This window comes from Sceloporus occidentalis, unplaced genomic scaffold (assembly GCF_023333645.1).
Source record: "Sceloporus occidentalis isolate IW3139 unplaced genomic scaffold, rSceOcc1.0.p SCAF_7, whole genome shotgun sequence".
Classification (NCBI taxonomy): Eukaryota; Metazoa; Chordata; class Lepidosauria; order Squamata; family Phrynosomatidae; genus Sceloporus; species Sceloporus occidentalis.
In genome coordinates this window covers 281,477-297,161 of record NW_028316987.1, presented here as the reverse complement: position 1 = coordinate 297,161, position 15,685 = coordinate 281,477, and the positions used below count along the sequence as shown (strand labels likewise).

At 46.5% G+C, this 15,685-nt stretch overlaps 1 protein-coding gene across 3 annotated transcripts; it reads right to left on the bottom strand.

Moving 5' to 3' along the window:
• Positions 1 to 2,395: 2,395 nt before the first annotated feature.
• Positions 2,396 to 15,314, bottom strand: LOC149308956 (E3 SUMO-protein ligase ZBED1-like). 3 transcript variants are annotated; one of them, XM_089531501.1, is made up of 7 exons: positions 15,099 to 15,314; positions 12,551 to 12,597; positions 12,204 to 12,275; positions 11,694 to 11,956; positions 8,363 to 8,427; positions 7,206 to 7,363; positions 2,396 to 5,991 (listed from the first exon to the last, which is right to left on the bottom strand). In XM_089531501.1, the coding sequence occupies exons 3-7, from the start codon at positions 12,250 to 12,252 to the stop codon at positions 3,965 to 3,967; spliced, it is 2,562 nt and encodes an 853-aa protein (XP_089387627.1). In that variant the 5' UTR covers positions 12,253 to 12,275; positions 12,551 to 12,597; positions 15,099 to 15,314; the 3' UTR covers positions 2,396 to 3,964. The 3 variants fall into 3 exon arrangements, with proteins under 3 accessions (XP_089387627.1, XP_089387626.1, XP_089387628.1); XM_089531500.1 differs by lacking the exon at positions 15,099 to 15,314 and having other exon boundaries at positions 12,204 to 14,889; XM_089531502.1 differs by lacking the exons at positions 8,363 to 8,427; positions 11,694 to 11,956; positions 12,204 to 12,275; positions 12,551 to 12,597; positions 15,099 to 15,314 and having other exon boundaries at positions 7,088 to 7,332.
• Positions 15,315 to 15,685: the final 371 nt, after the last annotated feature.

Genomic DNA, 15,685 nt, shown 5'->3' with positions numbered 1-15,685 from the left:
TGATCAAAACCTCTTCCAGCAAGAAGTTACTGCATCTTCACTGCAGCAGGCAAAGAATGATGATGATGATGATCATAGTAGTCACATGGTTTAATAGGATCTATTGGGGACCAAATTACCCAAAGAAATTTAGTGTGTTTCAAAGCTCCAGAACCCTTTGTTTTCTGAAGGTGTGAGGACCCTACAGACAATTTCATACTGGGTTGTAGGAAGAGGCCCAGGTCCATGTAGAGAAATATTTTGCCATGGAGAAAACACCATTATCCCTTTCCAAAACAAGGGCAAAACTGGACTTGCATGCCTCCGTTTTTCAGTAACTATCTAGCACTGAATAGGGCTGGGATTAAGCAGACTGGAGCTGTGATGTGGTGGGACAGTTTTAATCCATGTTCCCCCTTGCTAATCATAATGAAAGCTTTTCACTAATAGGGACAGCAAGCAGGCCCCCCATTCTGGCCAGGACTGTGCATGTACCAAAGGGTCAAAACCTTCCCCCACATGCCATAGTTCTGGTCTTCTTTCCCCGACCCCCATAGCTGTTTGTTAAAGAAAAACAGATTTGCAATCCCTAACCAGTTGACACAAACATCTAGTTTGGCCCTAAGTAAGATTTCTGAACGGGCATGATGTGGGAAACCTGGCATTGAGTATATCATACACCTTAAAGCAGCCATGTGATGTCTTAGAATTGCACTTGGGTGTGCGCAGGTGCTTAATTCTTAACACTAAACTGCTTTGGCTGAAGCCAGAGCATGGAAAAGTAACTTTTGGACAACAAATCCCAAAATACCTTACGAGATATCTGGGAGTCACAGTCCAAAAGGTGATTTTTCAAAGCTTTGACTTAAAACAACAATTGAAGAAAAATTTAAGTGCATCACAGTTGTTTTGGAGTAAGCAGAAACATTTATGAGAGCGCAGCATAGATCTCTCACATCACTTCTTTCACATGAAGAAAAGCATATGATTTAATTATAGGATGCTTTTTATTTTAGGCTCCCCCTCCCAAAATCCTACCATGAGAAAAAATGATGGACATCTCCCCTCCCTACCAAAAGTATATGGCTTTAAAAAAAAAACCATCTCCCTCCTCGCTTATATAGAGAAACATGCAGGTATTTAGAGCAACAAATGTTGTACATTTTTCCAAATGATTATCCTCTTATTATTCCTTCAGGGGCAAGGCTGACTGAGTGCAATATAAGGATGGAAAACCTGTGCCTTTCTAGATGTTTTTAGACTGCAGCTCCCATCATCCCTCACAATTGGCCATACTTGCTAGGACAGTCTTTACAGTCCAACAGTAGGTGTGAGATTGTTGCTTGGCCACTCCACTTTAGGATTTCTAGCTACAGTGCAAACCCTCTTGTGTTGCTGGCCAGCACAGAGCAGGTTGGTCTTCCTTCTGACATTGCCAAATAAAGTTTAGCAAGAACCTTGACGTGTAATTTATCATGTGTGTGGACTTTTCTCACCTGGATCCAAAAGCCCATGGATTGTGAGAAGCACCCTGTAAGATCAAAGCGGGGAAGCATGAAAATGATGAGGGTTAACGAAGTTTGGACCACATCTAGGGACTCAGCGGGCAATACAGATAGGGCAATATAGTGGTGTATACTACTACACACCCCTATATACTACATTGCAGTATAGAGCCAACATGGTGTAGTGGTGTGAGCATTGGATTACAACTCTGGAGTTTACAGTTCAATTCCCGCTATGCCATATATACCCACTGGGTGATCTTGGGCAAGTCACATGCTCTCAGACTCAGGGAAGGCAATGACAAACCTCCTCTGAACAAATCTTGCTAAGCAAACCCCATGATAGGATTGCCTTAGGGTGAGATACGTCAGAAAAGACTCAAGGCACACAATACACACAGACAGAGTATAGTGGCATTCCTGACTCATGAGCACACTTGTTTCTCAGTTCTGCTGTGTGGTTTCCTCAGGCAGGACTTGGCTCTTCAGACTGGTTGAATCCAATTTATTTTTTACTCAAGGTCTATCACTCTCAGCCAGGCGCAAAAGGTCCACATTTTGAATTACAGACCCTGCAGGTTTGTTTTCAGTACTAAAAATGAACTGTGAACTCACAGTCCTTTTACACAAGTTCTCTCCAGGTTAAGCCAAGCCCATTTCCACTGCCTCCTTTAGGTAGGAAAAGGCATTTTATTGCTGCCATTGTTAAACGACTGAGAGTCAGAAACCCTTGTTGACCTACTGCATACTCCAAAACAGATCTACAGAGTAGATCTATTCTCCCTCCCAGGCCTGTCCTAAGGTATTAATCTTGTTATTTACTGGTGGATAAATCCTTACACAGTTGCCCCAGTCCCCTGCCATCCCCCATATAATTAAAAGCAGAAGCATGTTTCTAAAACAAAGCATCTTTTATTTATTTGTTGAAGCACTGGTTTTGGTGTTTTTTTTAAACCAAAACAAATCCCAAACAAAACCTGCTCCAGCTTGGAATGATGGGGTCAAAGATTCCTGGAACACCCCCCCCCCCCCCCCCGATGTAGGGGATGATAATATTGGGAACAGCTCTGTTCCTTCGTCTTTTGCTTGATAGGTTTTAATTTTTCAGTGGCATGCAAAAAGAGGGTGGAAAAAGGAAGGGCAACTCTGGGGAAAGGAATACAGAGAACAAGCTGTAAAGAAATGGCTAATACTTTCTTTGGCTTACTGTCACTTTACTGCCCCAGAAGGCTGGAATAAGGATAGCCTCAGATTCCCAACAGGAGCAATGGTTCCTGATGTCTCAGTTTCTTTCATCTAAATGGTTTCTTGGATGCTTTTTGGGCAGGGTAGGGGGAGAGAAAAGAAGATAGATATTCACAGCATTGATAGGGAGAAGCTGTGGGGAAGGGGCTGCTATTTTCTCCCACACCAGCCCCTACTCCAAAAGGAAAAGAAAGGTATGATCTCTGTGTCTTCTGCCTAAATCCCTTCCCAAAAGGTACTTGCAATGTTGAACAATCAGTACCCTTCTTCTTAACCAAAGATAACACTTATCTATGATAATTTTTTAGGAGGGGGGGATGAGGGATATTAATATCTACCATGACTGTCCCCCATCTCTCCCATCTGTAATGCATTGACTAATTATAATCCAGATCACTTGGAATATTCCATGCTGTTTTTTCCTCCCTTGTAGATGAGCTAGTTCTGCCTTCAGTGGTTCTCCCGCCCCTCTTTTGCTGCTGCTTCAATTCCTATATAGTTTTCTGTCTGTCTCCAGGCTCCCACCCTTCCCATGTAGTCAGAGCTCCACCTATCCGCTCACACACATGGAATATTCCAGCCATAGAATATTCCTCCATGCCCTCCCCAACCTGGTCCATGGACCATTCCTGTCCTCAAATGCTCTCTTCTTCCTTCCCTTTCAAGAACCATTTCTGTCCTTTGCAATGTACTAACACCTTTAAACTGGAGAACCAAAGGATGACTGTAACACACACACTCTATGCATATAATAGCCCTCTCTTTCATACCCATACCCTTCCTCCTGCACACATGGAATATTCCTGCACTTCAAGCCACCCACCCCATTCACAAGCTCCTTAGCCTCCCCCTCTGTGTGGAAGATGGACCATTCCTCTTTTCCAAAATGACTACTAACTGATGAAGCATCATCTTTTCTGTCCAGGCTATTTTGGATTAAGGAAATGGCTCCTATCCTCACCCCTTGGAGGGTGAGACTCTACCCAAAACACAGAGCACACCTCTCCCTCAGAGTCAATAATTTGAAAAGTTACATTTTTGCACGATAAGTCCCAGAATCTGCTGATCATGCTGGCTGCAGGACTTCTTCTTGTAGTCCCCCCCCCCACTCCCCTAAGCTCTGTATATTTGTACATTCTCTTCTTGTGTGTGCGTTAGGGTGGGGGAAGTGGCTAAGATTCCCTTGGCAGATGCCCAAAGGCCTTGCACACCTGACCCATTCTCTTTGGCAAGTCCTAATACAGCATGGTTCGGTTGCCATGGAGGAAGACCAACATGTCCACATGTTCCGGTGTCAGGGCTCGTCGCTTTGAACAGATGGCGTCACCAGCATTGCTGAAGAGCCAGCCAGCAGGGACTGAGGTGGCAGGAACACCAAGCAGCTTGCGGGCTGCCTGAGCCAGTACTGGGTACTGCGTGTGGTGCATTTTCCACCACTGCAAAGGTTCCTGGCCAAGGGCAGAGGCCTTGCTGGTTTGGAAGCTGGCTGTCTCTTGTTCTGCCTGCTGATGCACAGAACTGACGCCCGAGGCACTGTGCAAGCTGCACAGGTCTCCCAGTAGGAACTCAATGCCGGTATCTTGTTTTGGCAGCTTTGCAGGAGGGGAGGAAGAGGTTGCATCGGGCAGGGCAGAGGTCAAAGCTGAGGATGTCTCAGCCAAGCGCGATGCTTCTGTCTTGAGCAAGTGCAGGGTTTCCACCCTGTCAGCATGGCTCAGGAAGTCAAGGCCACGGAAGCGGGGATCCAAAGCACAGGCGAGGTTGAGGGCCTGGTTGACATCTGAATTAGAGAACTGTTGGTTCAGCTCCTTCTGGGCTGCCGCTTTGGCCTCCAGGGCCAAGGTCGAATCCCACTCGCTGGCTACCAGGTGCTTGTAAAGGAGGCTGGTTAGCACAGGCTTGACAAGGGACAGGCTGGAGAAAGGCTCTGTGGTAAATGTTGAGGTAGCAACTGACATTGGTTTGAGGACTTTGACCGTATCCTGAAGGGCAGCCCAGTCCTGGGGATGCAAAGTCGCCTCCTCATCTGGGCCAAGTCCCGCCAGAGGCTCACTGTGCTCCAGCAGGCCCTGCAGAACTGCATAGACACTGTGCCATTTGCCCCCGTCCCGTAGGAAGCGGCTGAGGTGAGCTTGAAGGAGTGGTTCCTGGGTCCTCAGTTTTTCGGATCGCCCTGCCCCAGCCAGCACCCAGGAGGCCAAGCGGTGGAGCCGTTCCAAGGCCCTTTGTACTGCTGGCTGGCTCAGCACAGCTTCCATTGCTGCTCGTAGGGCCTGCCCGATGCAAGGCACAGCTGTCCAGCCAAGTGCTGCTGCAGCTTTCTGGGTGGCAGCTCCTCTGAGGCCCCCCACTGTGTATGAGGTGCTGTCACGCACCCCCCACTCCTTGCTTGCCTCAGCCAGGGCTTCAGCCAGGCTTTCAGCGCTGGGCTCTTCAGGGATGGGGCGACTGGAGAGGACATGTGTGCGAGGTTCAAAGCAGTTGTCCACATAGTGCACTGTGAGCGTGAGGTAGGTGAGGCTGCTGCTGTGGCACCATACGTCCAAGCTGAGGGAACACTGGGGCAGGGCCCGCACCAGTTCCCAGATTTTCCCCTTCACCTGAGTGTACATGTCCTTCAGCACAGTATGAGCCAAGGAGGCAGCATCTGGGGGTTTGTAGCTGGGATCCAGGACTCCTAGCATCTGTCCAAACCCTTCTCCTTCCACCACCTCCACGGGCATGAGGTCCAACACAATGAAGTCAGCCACTGCCCGTGTGGTCCTTCCAGGTGCAGGAGGACGGGAAGGTCCAAACTCACCCATCCCCATCCCCCCTCTGTCGAGGGTAGTGGTTTGAGTCCCCACCAGCTGGTTATATTCACAACGGTGCTTGTAAATGAGGTGCTGGCGCAAGTTGGTGGTGTTGCCGCTGTAACTCAGCCGGACCCCACACAGCTTGCAGATGATCTTGCTCTTGTCCAGGATGCGGCCATAAGCATCCCCCTGGAAGCCAAAGAATGTCCAGTAGCGGCTTTGGGCTCTTCCCAACCCCACAAGGTTCTGTGTCCCTTCCAGCAGGGGGAAAGTGCTTCCTTCTGGTAGTGGAAGGCCTGGCTTGTGGAGGGGCAGGAGTGCTGAGGCAGTGGCATCCCCACACAAGTACTGGGTCCGCGAGGAAGGAGCATGAGGAGGAGGGGGTGAGGATGGGGTCTTCAGAAGGAGGTCATGGAAAAGTTTCATCAGCAACTCCTTCTCACCAAACTCATATTTAAAGTGCTCACCTGGGAGGAGAGATGGTAACACATACATGAGAAGCCTCATAAATATCGGCTGTGTAGGCTCATACTGATGGAAGCTGTAAGTCAAAACAACCAAAGGTTCCTCTAAAGCAGAGACTACTATGCCAGACAGTCTGTTCTCCTATGAGACAATTCCTTACATATCAATTTGCAGCTGGCTGAGCTGATCTTGCTTCCATTCCAAAGTTCACTCTTGTTTTTTGTTACTGATGCAATAGGGATCTATAAACTAGTGGTCTCCCACAGAGGCTTGTTTGCCTATTAACAGGTGGTTTTGGAGCTAAGAAATGGCCAAGCCAAGCCAAGCCAGCTTAACATTTCTATTCATATTGTGAAGAAAGAAACTCATGCACAATCCTTTCAAAGATGTAATGTTTCATGCAGAGCTCGGAAACCTTACTTTTTTAGACAACCTTCAGAGCAACCCAGCTATCAGGGCCACTAGCAATGTTGGTGGAGTATGTTTGTGTATGCCTGGAAAAGTAACTTGGAAAAGTTATTGGGGGGGGGGGGCAGAGCTCTTAGACATCCCCACACACACACACACACACACACAACGCATATCAAGCTCTGGTTTTATGGCTGCTGTTAGCACTTGGGAGACAAACAGTGCAAAATAAGAGTTTCAGTTTGTTTTTAACAGTACATGGAATGTATTGCAAAACAGATCCTATGACATATCCCTTGACCTAAATACAGAGTTATGATACTTCTCCCCCTGCTGTTGACCATAGCTGGGTTGGAGAGGGGCAACACAATAACACAGCATATGTTGTGCATGCTGATATTTCCCAGCTTTAATTCCTGGCATTTTTGGTAAAAAGTAGTAGCAATGGGAAAAGCCCATATCTAAGATGCTGGGGAGCAGCTGCCAACTGTGGGTTGGTTCAAAGCTCTTGCCCCTCTTCAGCCTTGAAATCTGTTGGGTAACATTGGACTAATAATCAGCCTGATCCACCTCACAAGATTGCTATAAGGACAAAGCGAGGAGGAGTAATTTTATCTGTCATCAGCTCACTGGAAGACATGTGGATTACAGATTTAACTAATTATCCAAACAATAAATAAGTACTCTGACCTGGTATAAGATGGATTTCTGTGATCCTGTTGAAAACCTGAAGGACTGACGGGAATGGAGGAAGGCAAGAAGGCTTGATAGCATATATAAAACAACCCTTCCCTCCCCTTCTGCCTACCCAAACGTAATCCCAGGGTGCGGGCATACTCCTCTCCTATCCACACAAGCAGCTCTGTGTCAACAGGTATGGTTTGGCAGACCCTGTAGTAGATGTAGCCTCGGTACTGGAAAACGGTCAGGTTCTGCTCATCTTCGGTGGAGGCACATGCCACGTATCTACAGGGAGAAAAGTAAATCAGGGGTTTGGGCCATGCACCATGTTTTACTTGTGGTTAATGTATCAAGTGGTATAACAACTGTGTACAACTCAAGGAAATGATGAGTTCTCAGTCCTCATGCAGCTGTGAAGTTCTTCTCAACTGGGCAAGGATGAACAAAGTGTGACCTGCAGGCCTCATGCAGTCCCCAGGGTAGTTTTTGAGGCCTCCAGGGGTCAAATTATTTTGCTTTAAAATGCCTTATAGAGGGTGTGTCATATCTTTTTGCCATGCCTTTTTTCCATAGCATTTTTTAAAATTCCAAAAAATTGGCTAAAAACATAGCAAAAATACTCTCCAACGGCATTTTGAGGCAATTTGTATTTTGTGGATGCAGTGTGTGTGTGTGTGGGGGGGGAGGCTGTGACTCTCCAAGGACTCCTAGGGGGTTAATACAGAGCTGTGGCCTCCCACAGTTGCCCATCCTGCTGTAGGGCTTTATTTTAAACCTAAAGATATCTCTGGGAGAATCAAAGTGACATTTGAAACAATACGTTCAAATAGTGTACAGTAGCCCTCAGTATCCACAGGCAATCTGTTCTGGACACACACACACCAAAATCCGCGGATGCTCAAGTTCTGTTGTTCCCAATGGTGGCATGTGCATGAGGACGTGCTGCCACTAGGGACAATGGGACTTCAATGGCGCACAGGCATATGGCCACAACACCATTAGGGACAGCCCCCGTTGTTCCCAGTGGTGACATGTGCACACGGCCACGCTGCCATTAGGAATAATGGGACTTCAGGTGAAGTTCTGTTATGCCTAATGGTGTCATGGCTGTCTGCACGTGCTGCCTTTGGGGACAATGGGGTCTGTCCTTAATGGTGGCACGGTCACGTGCATGCGCTGCCATTGGGGACAATGCGGGCTTCCTGTCAGCTGATACTCAAATCGAGAGCTGTCTATACATTCTCTTGCTGCTCTAGTCAGGTGTCTTTTTGACAAAATACTCACCTCATCCAGCTGGATCTGGAATCATCAGATGCATCAATAAAGAAATAGGAGCCATTTTTTCGCACCTGAAGAGAGAATGAAACAATCAGAAAGGAGAAAAACCTCACAGTTCCTCCTACCAACAACTTCTATCCAGAGCTTGGAAAAGCTCAAAGAAGCAACTTTTCCATGCTCTGTTTTCACCCTCTTCTAAGAAGTTTTTGAACACCATGGCCACTCCCAAGAGATGGAACTGAGCTAAGGTAGAGGTGAGGCAAAGCCATTGGGTTGAAAACACCTTGTGTCTATGTTACCAGCTGGGTACTGGAAGGGTATGTTTGGCTTATCTTTGTATGTAATCCCCCCCCCCCCTTTTCTACTCGCCAAAGCAGTTTTCCAGATGACTGTAGGCAGCCAGAGCAAACAAAGACAGAGCTGGTAAAGAAGCGCCATCTACAGTGGATTTGGAAAACTCTGTATCCCTTAATGCAGGAGTGGAGAAATGTTCGGCTTGCAGCAAGACATAGGTTTTTTTCCTTCACTGGAGCCCACACAGTCCACCAAGGGCAGGGCACAAACAGAAATTGTGGCTCATGAGGTGAAGTCAATTACTGCACCCCAGGAATGGTTCACTGGGATGACCAACCTGTATAGATTGCCAGGTGTCCCTTGTTATAAGGGATGTCCCTTATCTGAATGCCAGGAAGGGCTGGCATATATCCCTTATTACAAAGGATGTCTCCTATTTGAGGTGGTAATCTTTTCCTTTCATATAGACTAACAAGAACTCAAAAATCATGCATTTGGGGGCATAGGTCCTTCGTAAAGACAGAAATGTGTGCATCATGTTATTTCAGAATGTGAACAATATGTTAATTTTACTGAGAAACATATGGCTAAGATCCACTTTGCACTGCAGAAATAATGCAGTTTGAAACCACTTTAACTGCCATGGCTCAGTGCTATGGAATTTTACACTGAGCGAGCCAAAGCTAGTGCAGAGGGCTTTTTTCTATCTTCTGTACTCAAGTAGGCTATATTGAGATGCTAGCCTTAAAGTGAAAAGTCTCATGTGAAAATCCTTGCCCAGCCACAAAGATTATTGGATGACCTATTGGAATTGGAGTCTAACAATATCTGGAGGACCACACTTTTTCACCCTTGCTCTAAGATTTTATTGTTTTTAAAGCAATGGACTAACGTGACAGATCGATGATATATGAGCAGCTCATTTGTCAACGTGACAGACTGATGGTATATGGGCAGCTCATTTGTCAATGCCCTACTGCAACTCCCTTTATTTCCAGCCAGTAGGCAGGTGATGATGAAAGCCATAGTTTAACACATCTTGAAGACTATCAGGCTGGAGAAAGGAGCAATCCTCCCAGTGCGCAGACATATATTTCTTTATATATTTAGAATATAAATCCATCTTCATGGGCACTCTTATGTACAACCAACTTGCTTTCTTGATCATCACTTTGTTGCAAAAAGAAACTGATATATAAATTTATTTATTACATGTTAATCTGAAGGGGCATTTTTTTTCTACATGCACCACCTATGGATCCCCTTGGCAATGAACTTTTTTTTAATTTTCATTTGCATGGAAGAGGAACCCCAGCACACAGCAAGTCCCACAACGCATGAGGGTACTGGCATTCTCAATCTGTTGTTTGGTGCATCTCCTTCAAACAAGTATGACAAATTACCTATCATTTTACAGTATACATCTCCAACCTTGCAGCCTTCAGATGAATTTGATTTAAAACCCTATAATGTACATACATGCCTTCAAGTTGCCTGTCGAGTTATGACGGCCCCATGAATTTCATAAGGATTTCTTGGGCAAGGCATTCTTAGGCAAAGTGGTTTTGCCAATTCCTTTCTCTGAAATATAGCCTAGCACCTGGTATTTGCTGGAAGTCTCTCACACAAGTACCGCTCTATGCGAGTTGTAATCTAATCTATTTTGGAAGGCCTCAGTATCAGAAAGGACATTTTAAAGTATGGAAAATAGTGCATGCACTAAAGTTGTAACATAGGTACGTGAAACACGTGGCTATCAATTTTTGTTGGACTGTATCATCATTGGCAATTCTGGCTAAGACTGAAAGGAGTTTCAGTCCAACAACATTTGGAAGACTACATGATTCCCACTTCTGCATGTGGTTCCTTAAATGTGTGAACTGGATCTCTCGGCAAACTTTTTGCACAACTCTATTTGTATCATGGCTGAATCTCCAGGATGCACAGCACCCCATGTTCTATGGTGCTAAGTGTGCCACTTTTCCCTGCTGCACATACAACTGCACCAAAGATACTTAAGCTTGGCATATAATTGGGTTTTCAGCTTGCAGAACTTTGAATATGAAGATTCTCTTATTATTTAGCTACAGCCTTGAAAAAAAATACATTTTTGGACTACAACTCTCAGAATCCGCCAGCCAGCATGGGCATGTTGCCGGGGGCGGGGACAGTTCTGGGACTGGTAGCCCAACAAAGGAACATTTTAAAATATCGTGATATCTGTGTTAAGATTTGTATGTGTCAACTGGGCCTCTGGACAAAAACTGGATGCTGTAGGAAAATTAGATGCTATGGACAGCTTTTATTGTGAACAGTAGACACATTAAAAGAGCCTTGTACGAACTGGTACCTTTTAGGTGGGATGGACTACAATACTCCCTGCAAGCACAGCGAGTGGAGTTGTAGATTGGCTTTAAAGTGCCTTATCTCTGATGGGATAAAGGCATATTTAATTTTCCAAAATAGGTGTTATTGCATTCACCTGTGACTGAGCGAATGCAACCTGTATACAGCCCGGATCCCATTTTTGAAACGTCTCAGAATAAGCCTGGCTAGCATCCGGGTTGTATATGGGTTGCATTTTCGCAGCCACAGGTGAATGCGATAAAACCCGTTTTGAAAACTGAACACACCTTTATCCCATCGGGGTAAAGCGCTTTAAAGTCAATGCACTAATTTCCATAGACAAAGGCTGGAACCCTGTTGGTACACTATTATTTATTTATTTATGGTATTTATACCCCGCCCTTCAGCCCTAAAGGCTATCAGAGCGGCTTACAATTATTATTTTTAGCAACTGTGTTTTTTGCAGTGCAGTGATGGTGAGGTAAGGCAGACAAAATCTGCTGGCTCTAAGCAGCTAACTTACAAGGCCTTTCTTAACAGTCTTTTCACCCATGGTCTTTTCCCTCCTGTTGTCACTGCCTACTCTGGCATAGCTATACGTCTGGCATGCACTGAGAAGATACTGGCCCAAGACACTTGGAGGGCACCAGAAGCTACCATGAGGATTTATACATTGCCAGAGAATAGCATGTCTTACCGCCCAGGAATAACGGGTGCAGTTGCCATGTTCCAGGACCACTTCACCTTCATAGGGCCCAAAGATGCAGCCACGAGGCAAGGCTGGAAGAGTGCTCCAGACACCAAAGCCTCCTTGAGGGCGCTCCTTGACCACAAGTCCCTCAGGCAGAGAGAGCAGTGCTCGTGATGGAGCGCTTTCTGGAACAGTGGAGTCAGCCACAAAAGTAGGGGGTCCATGTTGTGGGCAGGAATCCCGGAAATAAAAGCGGCAATCTTCACAGACTGAGGAGGGGGGAATGAGAGATGGTTATAGACCTGATCCGGCTGCAACCTCACAGATCAGCCAACACTTCCTCAGGGCTGTTGTGAGGACCAAGCTGTGAGAGGTATTTTATATATCTGTGCTAACCAAAATGATGGTTAGTAGCCAGTCCACAGGCATTTCTTAACAAATGGAATGGCTACATCTGGGGAAAGGAGACTTTTGATAATTTAGATGAGACAGAAATAACATTGTACTGTTACTCACAGAGCAGCTCATCTTCCAAATGGGTGCAGGCATCCTCAGCTACTTGCATGGTGTGGTGGAGGACTGGGGAGCCTGCAAAGCAATAGAGAGGAATTATTTCAGACAAGAGTAGATTCCCCATTTCCCTTTCCACTTTGTATCTTCACAACTTGAAAAAAAAACTTTTTTGGACTGCAGATCCCACAATCTTTGAGGGGATTCTAGATTCTGTAGTCAATAAGTAACATTTCCAAGCTCTATGTAGCTTTCCAGAAAAAAATGGCACAATATAGTACCAGGAGTTCTCCTCCCTCTCACATCTTTAACAAATCAGCCTCTCCCATTTAAAGAAAAAGAGCTTCACCCACCTCATATGATATCTTCACCCAACTACTCTGAAGCAAAGAGTCTCCTGCTGGATCAAAGAGGATATTCATGTCAAACTCTGACCTTCCTCTTTCCAATCATTTCTAACTACAATTCCCTTATCTTCTCCAACCAGTTAGTTTTCCCCCTCCCCTCCACATTCCTCCTTCTGACAAGATCTGGTCCAAGAGTTTGCAACCTGGGATACAGGACAAGATGGAATACTCTCCTCTAGTCAATAATGACGAAGGCAGCTATGAAAGAACTAGAAAAGATCCTAAAATGTAAAGATATATAACTGAGCACTAAAGTTAGAATTGTACAAGCCATTGTATTCCCTATTACCATGTATAGATGCGAGAGCTGGACAGTTAAGAAAGGAGATAGGAAGAAAATCAATTCATTTGAAATGTGGTGCTGGAGAAGAGTGCTGAGGATACCATAGACAGCGAAGAAGTCAAACAAGTGGGTACTAGAACAGATCAAGCTGCTGCATCAATAAAAGTATAGTGTCTAGATCAAGGGAAGTAATAGTGCCACTCTATTCTGCTCTGGTCAGGCCCACCTGGAGTTTTGTGTCCAGTTCTGGGCACCACAATTTAAAAAGGATGTGGAGAAACTGGAGCGTGTCCAAAGGAGAGTGACTAAAATGGTGAAAGGTCTGGAAACCATGTCCTATGAGGAATAACTGAGGGAGCTGGGGATGTTTAGCCTGGAGAAAAGAAAGAGGTGATATGATAGCCTTGTTTAAATACTTGAAGGGATGTCATATTGAGGAGGGAGCAAGCTTGTTTTCTGCTGCTCCAGAGACTAGGACCCGGAGCAATGGATGCAAGCTTCAGGAAAAGAGATTCCACCTGAACATTAGGAGGAACTTCCTGAGAGTAAGGGCTGTTTGACAGTGGAACAAACTCCCTCGGAGTGTAGTGGAGTCTCCTTCCTTAGAGGTCTTTAAACAGAGGCTGGATGGCCATCTGTTGAGGATACTTTGATTGAGAGTTCCTGCATGGTAGGAGGTTGGACTGGATGGCCCTTGTGGTCCCTTACAACTCTACGATTCTACCTAAGAAAACCCCTCTCTAGGAATCTCCAAGTCCTCCAGTCCAACTCTACGGTCAACTTCTGGCAGAGCTGCACTGGTGGACCTAGACGTTCCTAGAGAGAACATGTTAATCAAAAGCGGCAAAGAATCAAATCTGCAAAAGTCAAACCCGGAAATGTGGAAGCGACTATTTCAAACTGTGGATGCTTGAATCTGCAGATAAAGACTCTGTGGATACAGAGGGCTGACTAATAATAAAATATCAACTCTTCCATCCTAATCTGCTATCCTTAGCCTCCCATCCAAGGGAGACCCATTTTGGAGATGCCAGGACAAGGCAGGAGTCCCACTGGGACAGCAAGAAATGACAATTCCCAGAATTCCACAGCACTGAGCCATGGCACTTAAACTGGATGATTTCTCCAGTGTGAATACAGACTTGTGTCTTTCAGCTCTTGATATCCCACATCTGAGACTCCCCCCCCACACTTCCAGGGTGACCAGGGGTCCTCCTTTTTCCAGACCTGTCCTACATTTCAGCCTCCTGGCCGGGAGGAATTCCAAAAGGTCCTCCATTTGTAGCACAGCTAAGGAGCCCATTGAGTAACACAACACGTTAGGCAATGGCAGCGTAACCAGACATCCTCCTTTCCCCAGCTCTGTCCTCCATTTCACCTTTCTGTCCAGCAAGAATTCCAAAACGCCCTCCATTTAGAGCAGGGCTAAGAAGCCCATTGAGTAACATGAGCAGCAGATTTGGCAGAATATACAAGAAGGAGATAACTGACACTGGAAGGCTGGTAAGTGGCAAGGGAGGCATATGGCAGGGTGACCAGAGGTCCTCCTTTTCCTGGACATGTCCTACATTTCAACTGCCTGCCCAGGAGGAATTCCAAAATGTCCTGCTTTTGATCTAAGAAACCCATCGAATAACCCGACATGTTAAGCAATGGCAGGGTGACCCAGAGGTCCTCCTTTTTCCCTGGACCCGTCCTCCATTCCACCCCCCCCCAAAAGTACTCCTTTTGGAGCATGACTAAGGCGCCATCGAGTTGCATGTTAGGCAACAGGGTGTCCGGGCGTCCTCCTTTTCCCGGACACGTCCTACATCTTTTATAAAATGTCCTCCATTTGGAGAACCACTGAGAAGGATGGGTTTAATATTTCTAGGAGTATTTTTATAGCTTTTCCTCTGGTCATGTCCTCCATTACCCGGGAAGGTCCTACATTTGGCAGTGAGGACGCCTTGTCACCCTGCCCAGGGCCCCTTTTTCTCCCTCTTCCCCCCAAAAAATCCCCCAAAGCAGACGAAAGGAAAATCGATAAATCGAGAGACCCTCCCCCTCTCCCTCCTTTTGTTATAGATTATTGATTATTGATAATCTATAACAATGCTGCAGTTGAAAATAAACGCGTTTTCCTTTCCAGCCGAGCTCCTTGGGTCTCCCTGCTGATTTCTGTTTAAAATTCTGAGTTTAAGATAATCGATAATCAATAATCAATAACACTTCTCTCATGCGCCCTGCTTGGGTGGAGCTGGATCGATGCCGCTGCGGCAGCTCCTCCAAGGCGAGCGGAGGGGCCTCGATGGACGAAGGAGGGAAGAAAGGGAAGAAGGAGCGAGGAGCAGCAGCAGCAGCAGCTCACTGGACGAAAGCGACCGCCCCCAGCGCCACCCGACCCTCTCTCAGCCGCGTCTCAGGTCCATCTGAGCGACTGAGCCTGCAGCCACCTTCCCCTGACAGCTTCTCCAGACGCCCCGCCAATCACGAGCCGCCTCCTCAACGTTCCATCCAATCAGAGCCTCGCCGGGCTGTGAACTTCAGCCAATCAGGTGTCGGCTGTTTTCCCCCCCCCACCTCTCCCAAACTGTAGAAAGGCGGGGCTCTCCCCCCTCCCTCCAGCGGTAGCCAATGAGGAAGCGAGAGTGAGAGACTGGCGTCTGGCTGTTGGGAATGGGAACCCATATCCAGCGTTCTCAATCTGGCTCAGTGGGAGGGGCGGGCTCATAGAGGAATGGACCAATAGGAAGGGAGAATCGGGAAAGCTGTAAGAAGGGGCGCCGTTAATTGGCTGAGGGGGAGTGCTCACCTCC

Bases quoted from the DNA above. Each gene is read 5' to 3' on its own strand.
- LOC149308956 (XM_089531500.1), bottom strand. From the start codon at position 12,324: ATGGGGAATCTACTCTTGTCTGAAATAATTCCTCTCTATTGCTTTGCA. The intron at 8,428-11,693 runs GTAAGACATGCT...TTCTCTCTTCAG, and splicing joins GCACCCGTTATTCCTGGGCG to GTGCGAAAAAATGGCTCCTA. The intron at 7,364-8,362 runs GTGAGTATTTTG...TTCTCCCTGTAG, and splicing joins TCCAGATCCAGCTGGATGAG to ATACGTGGCATGTGCCTCCA.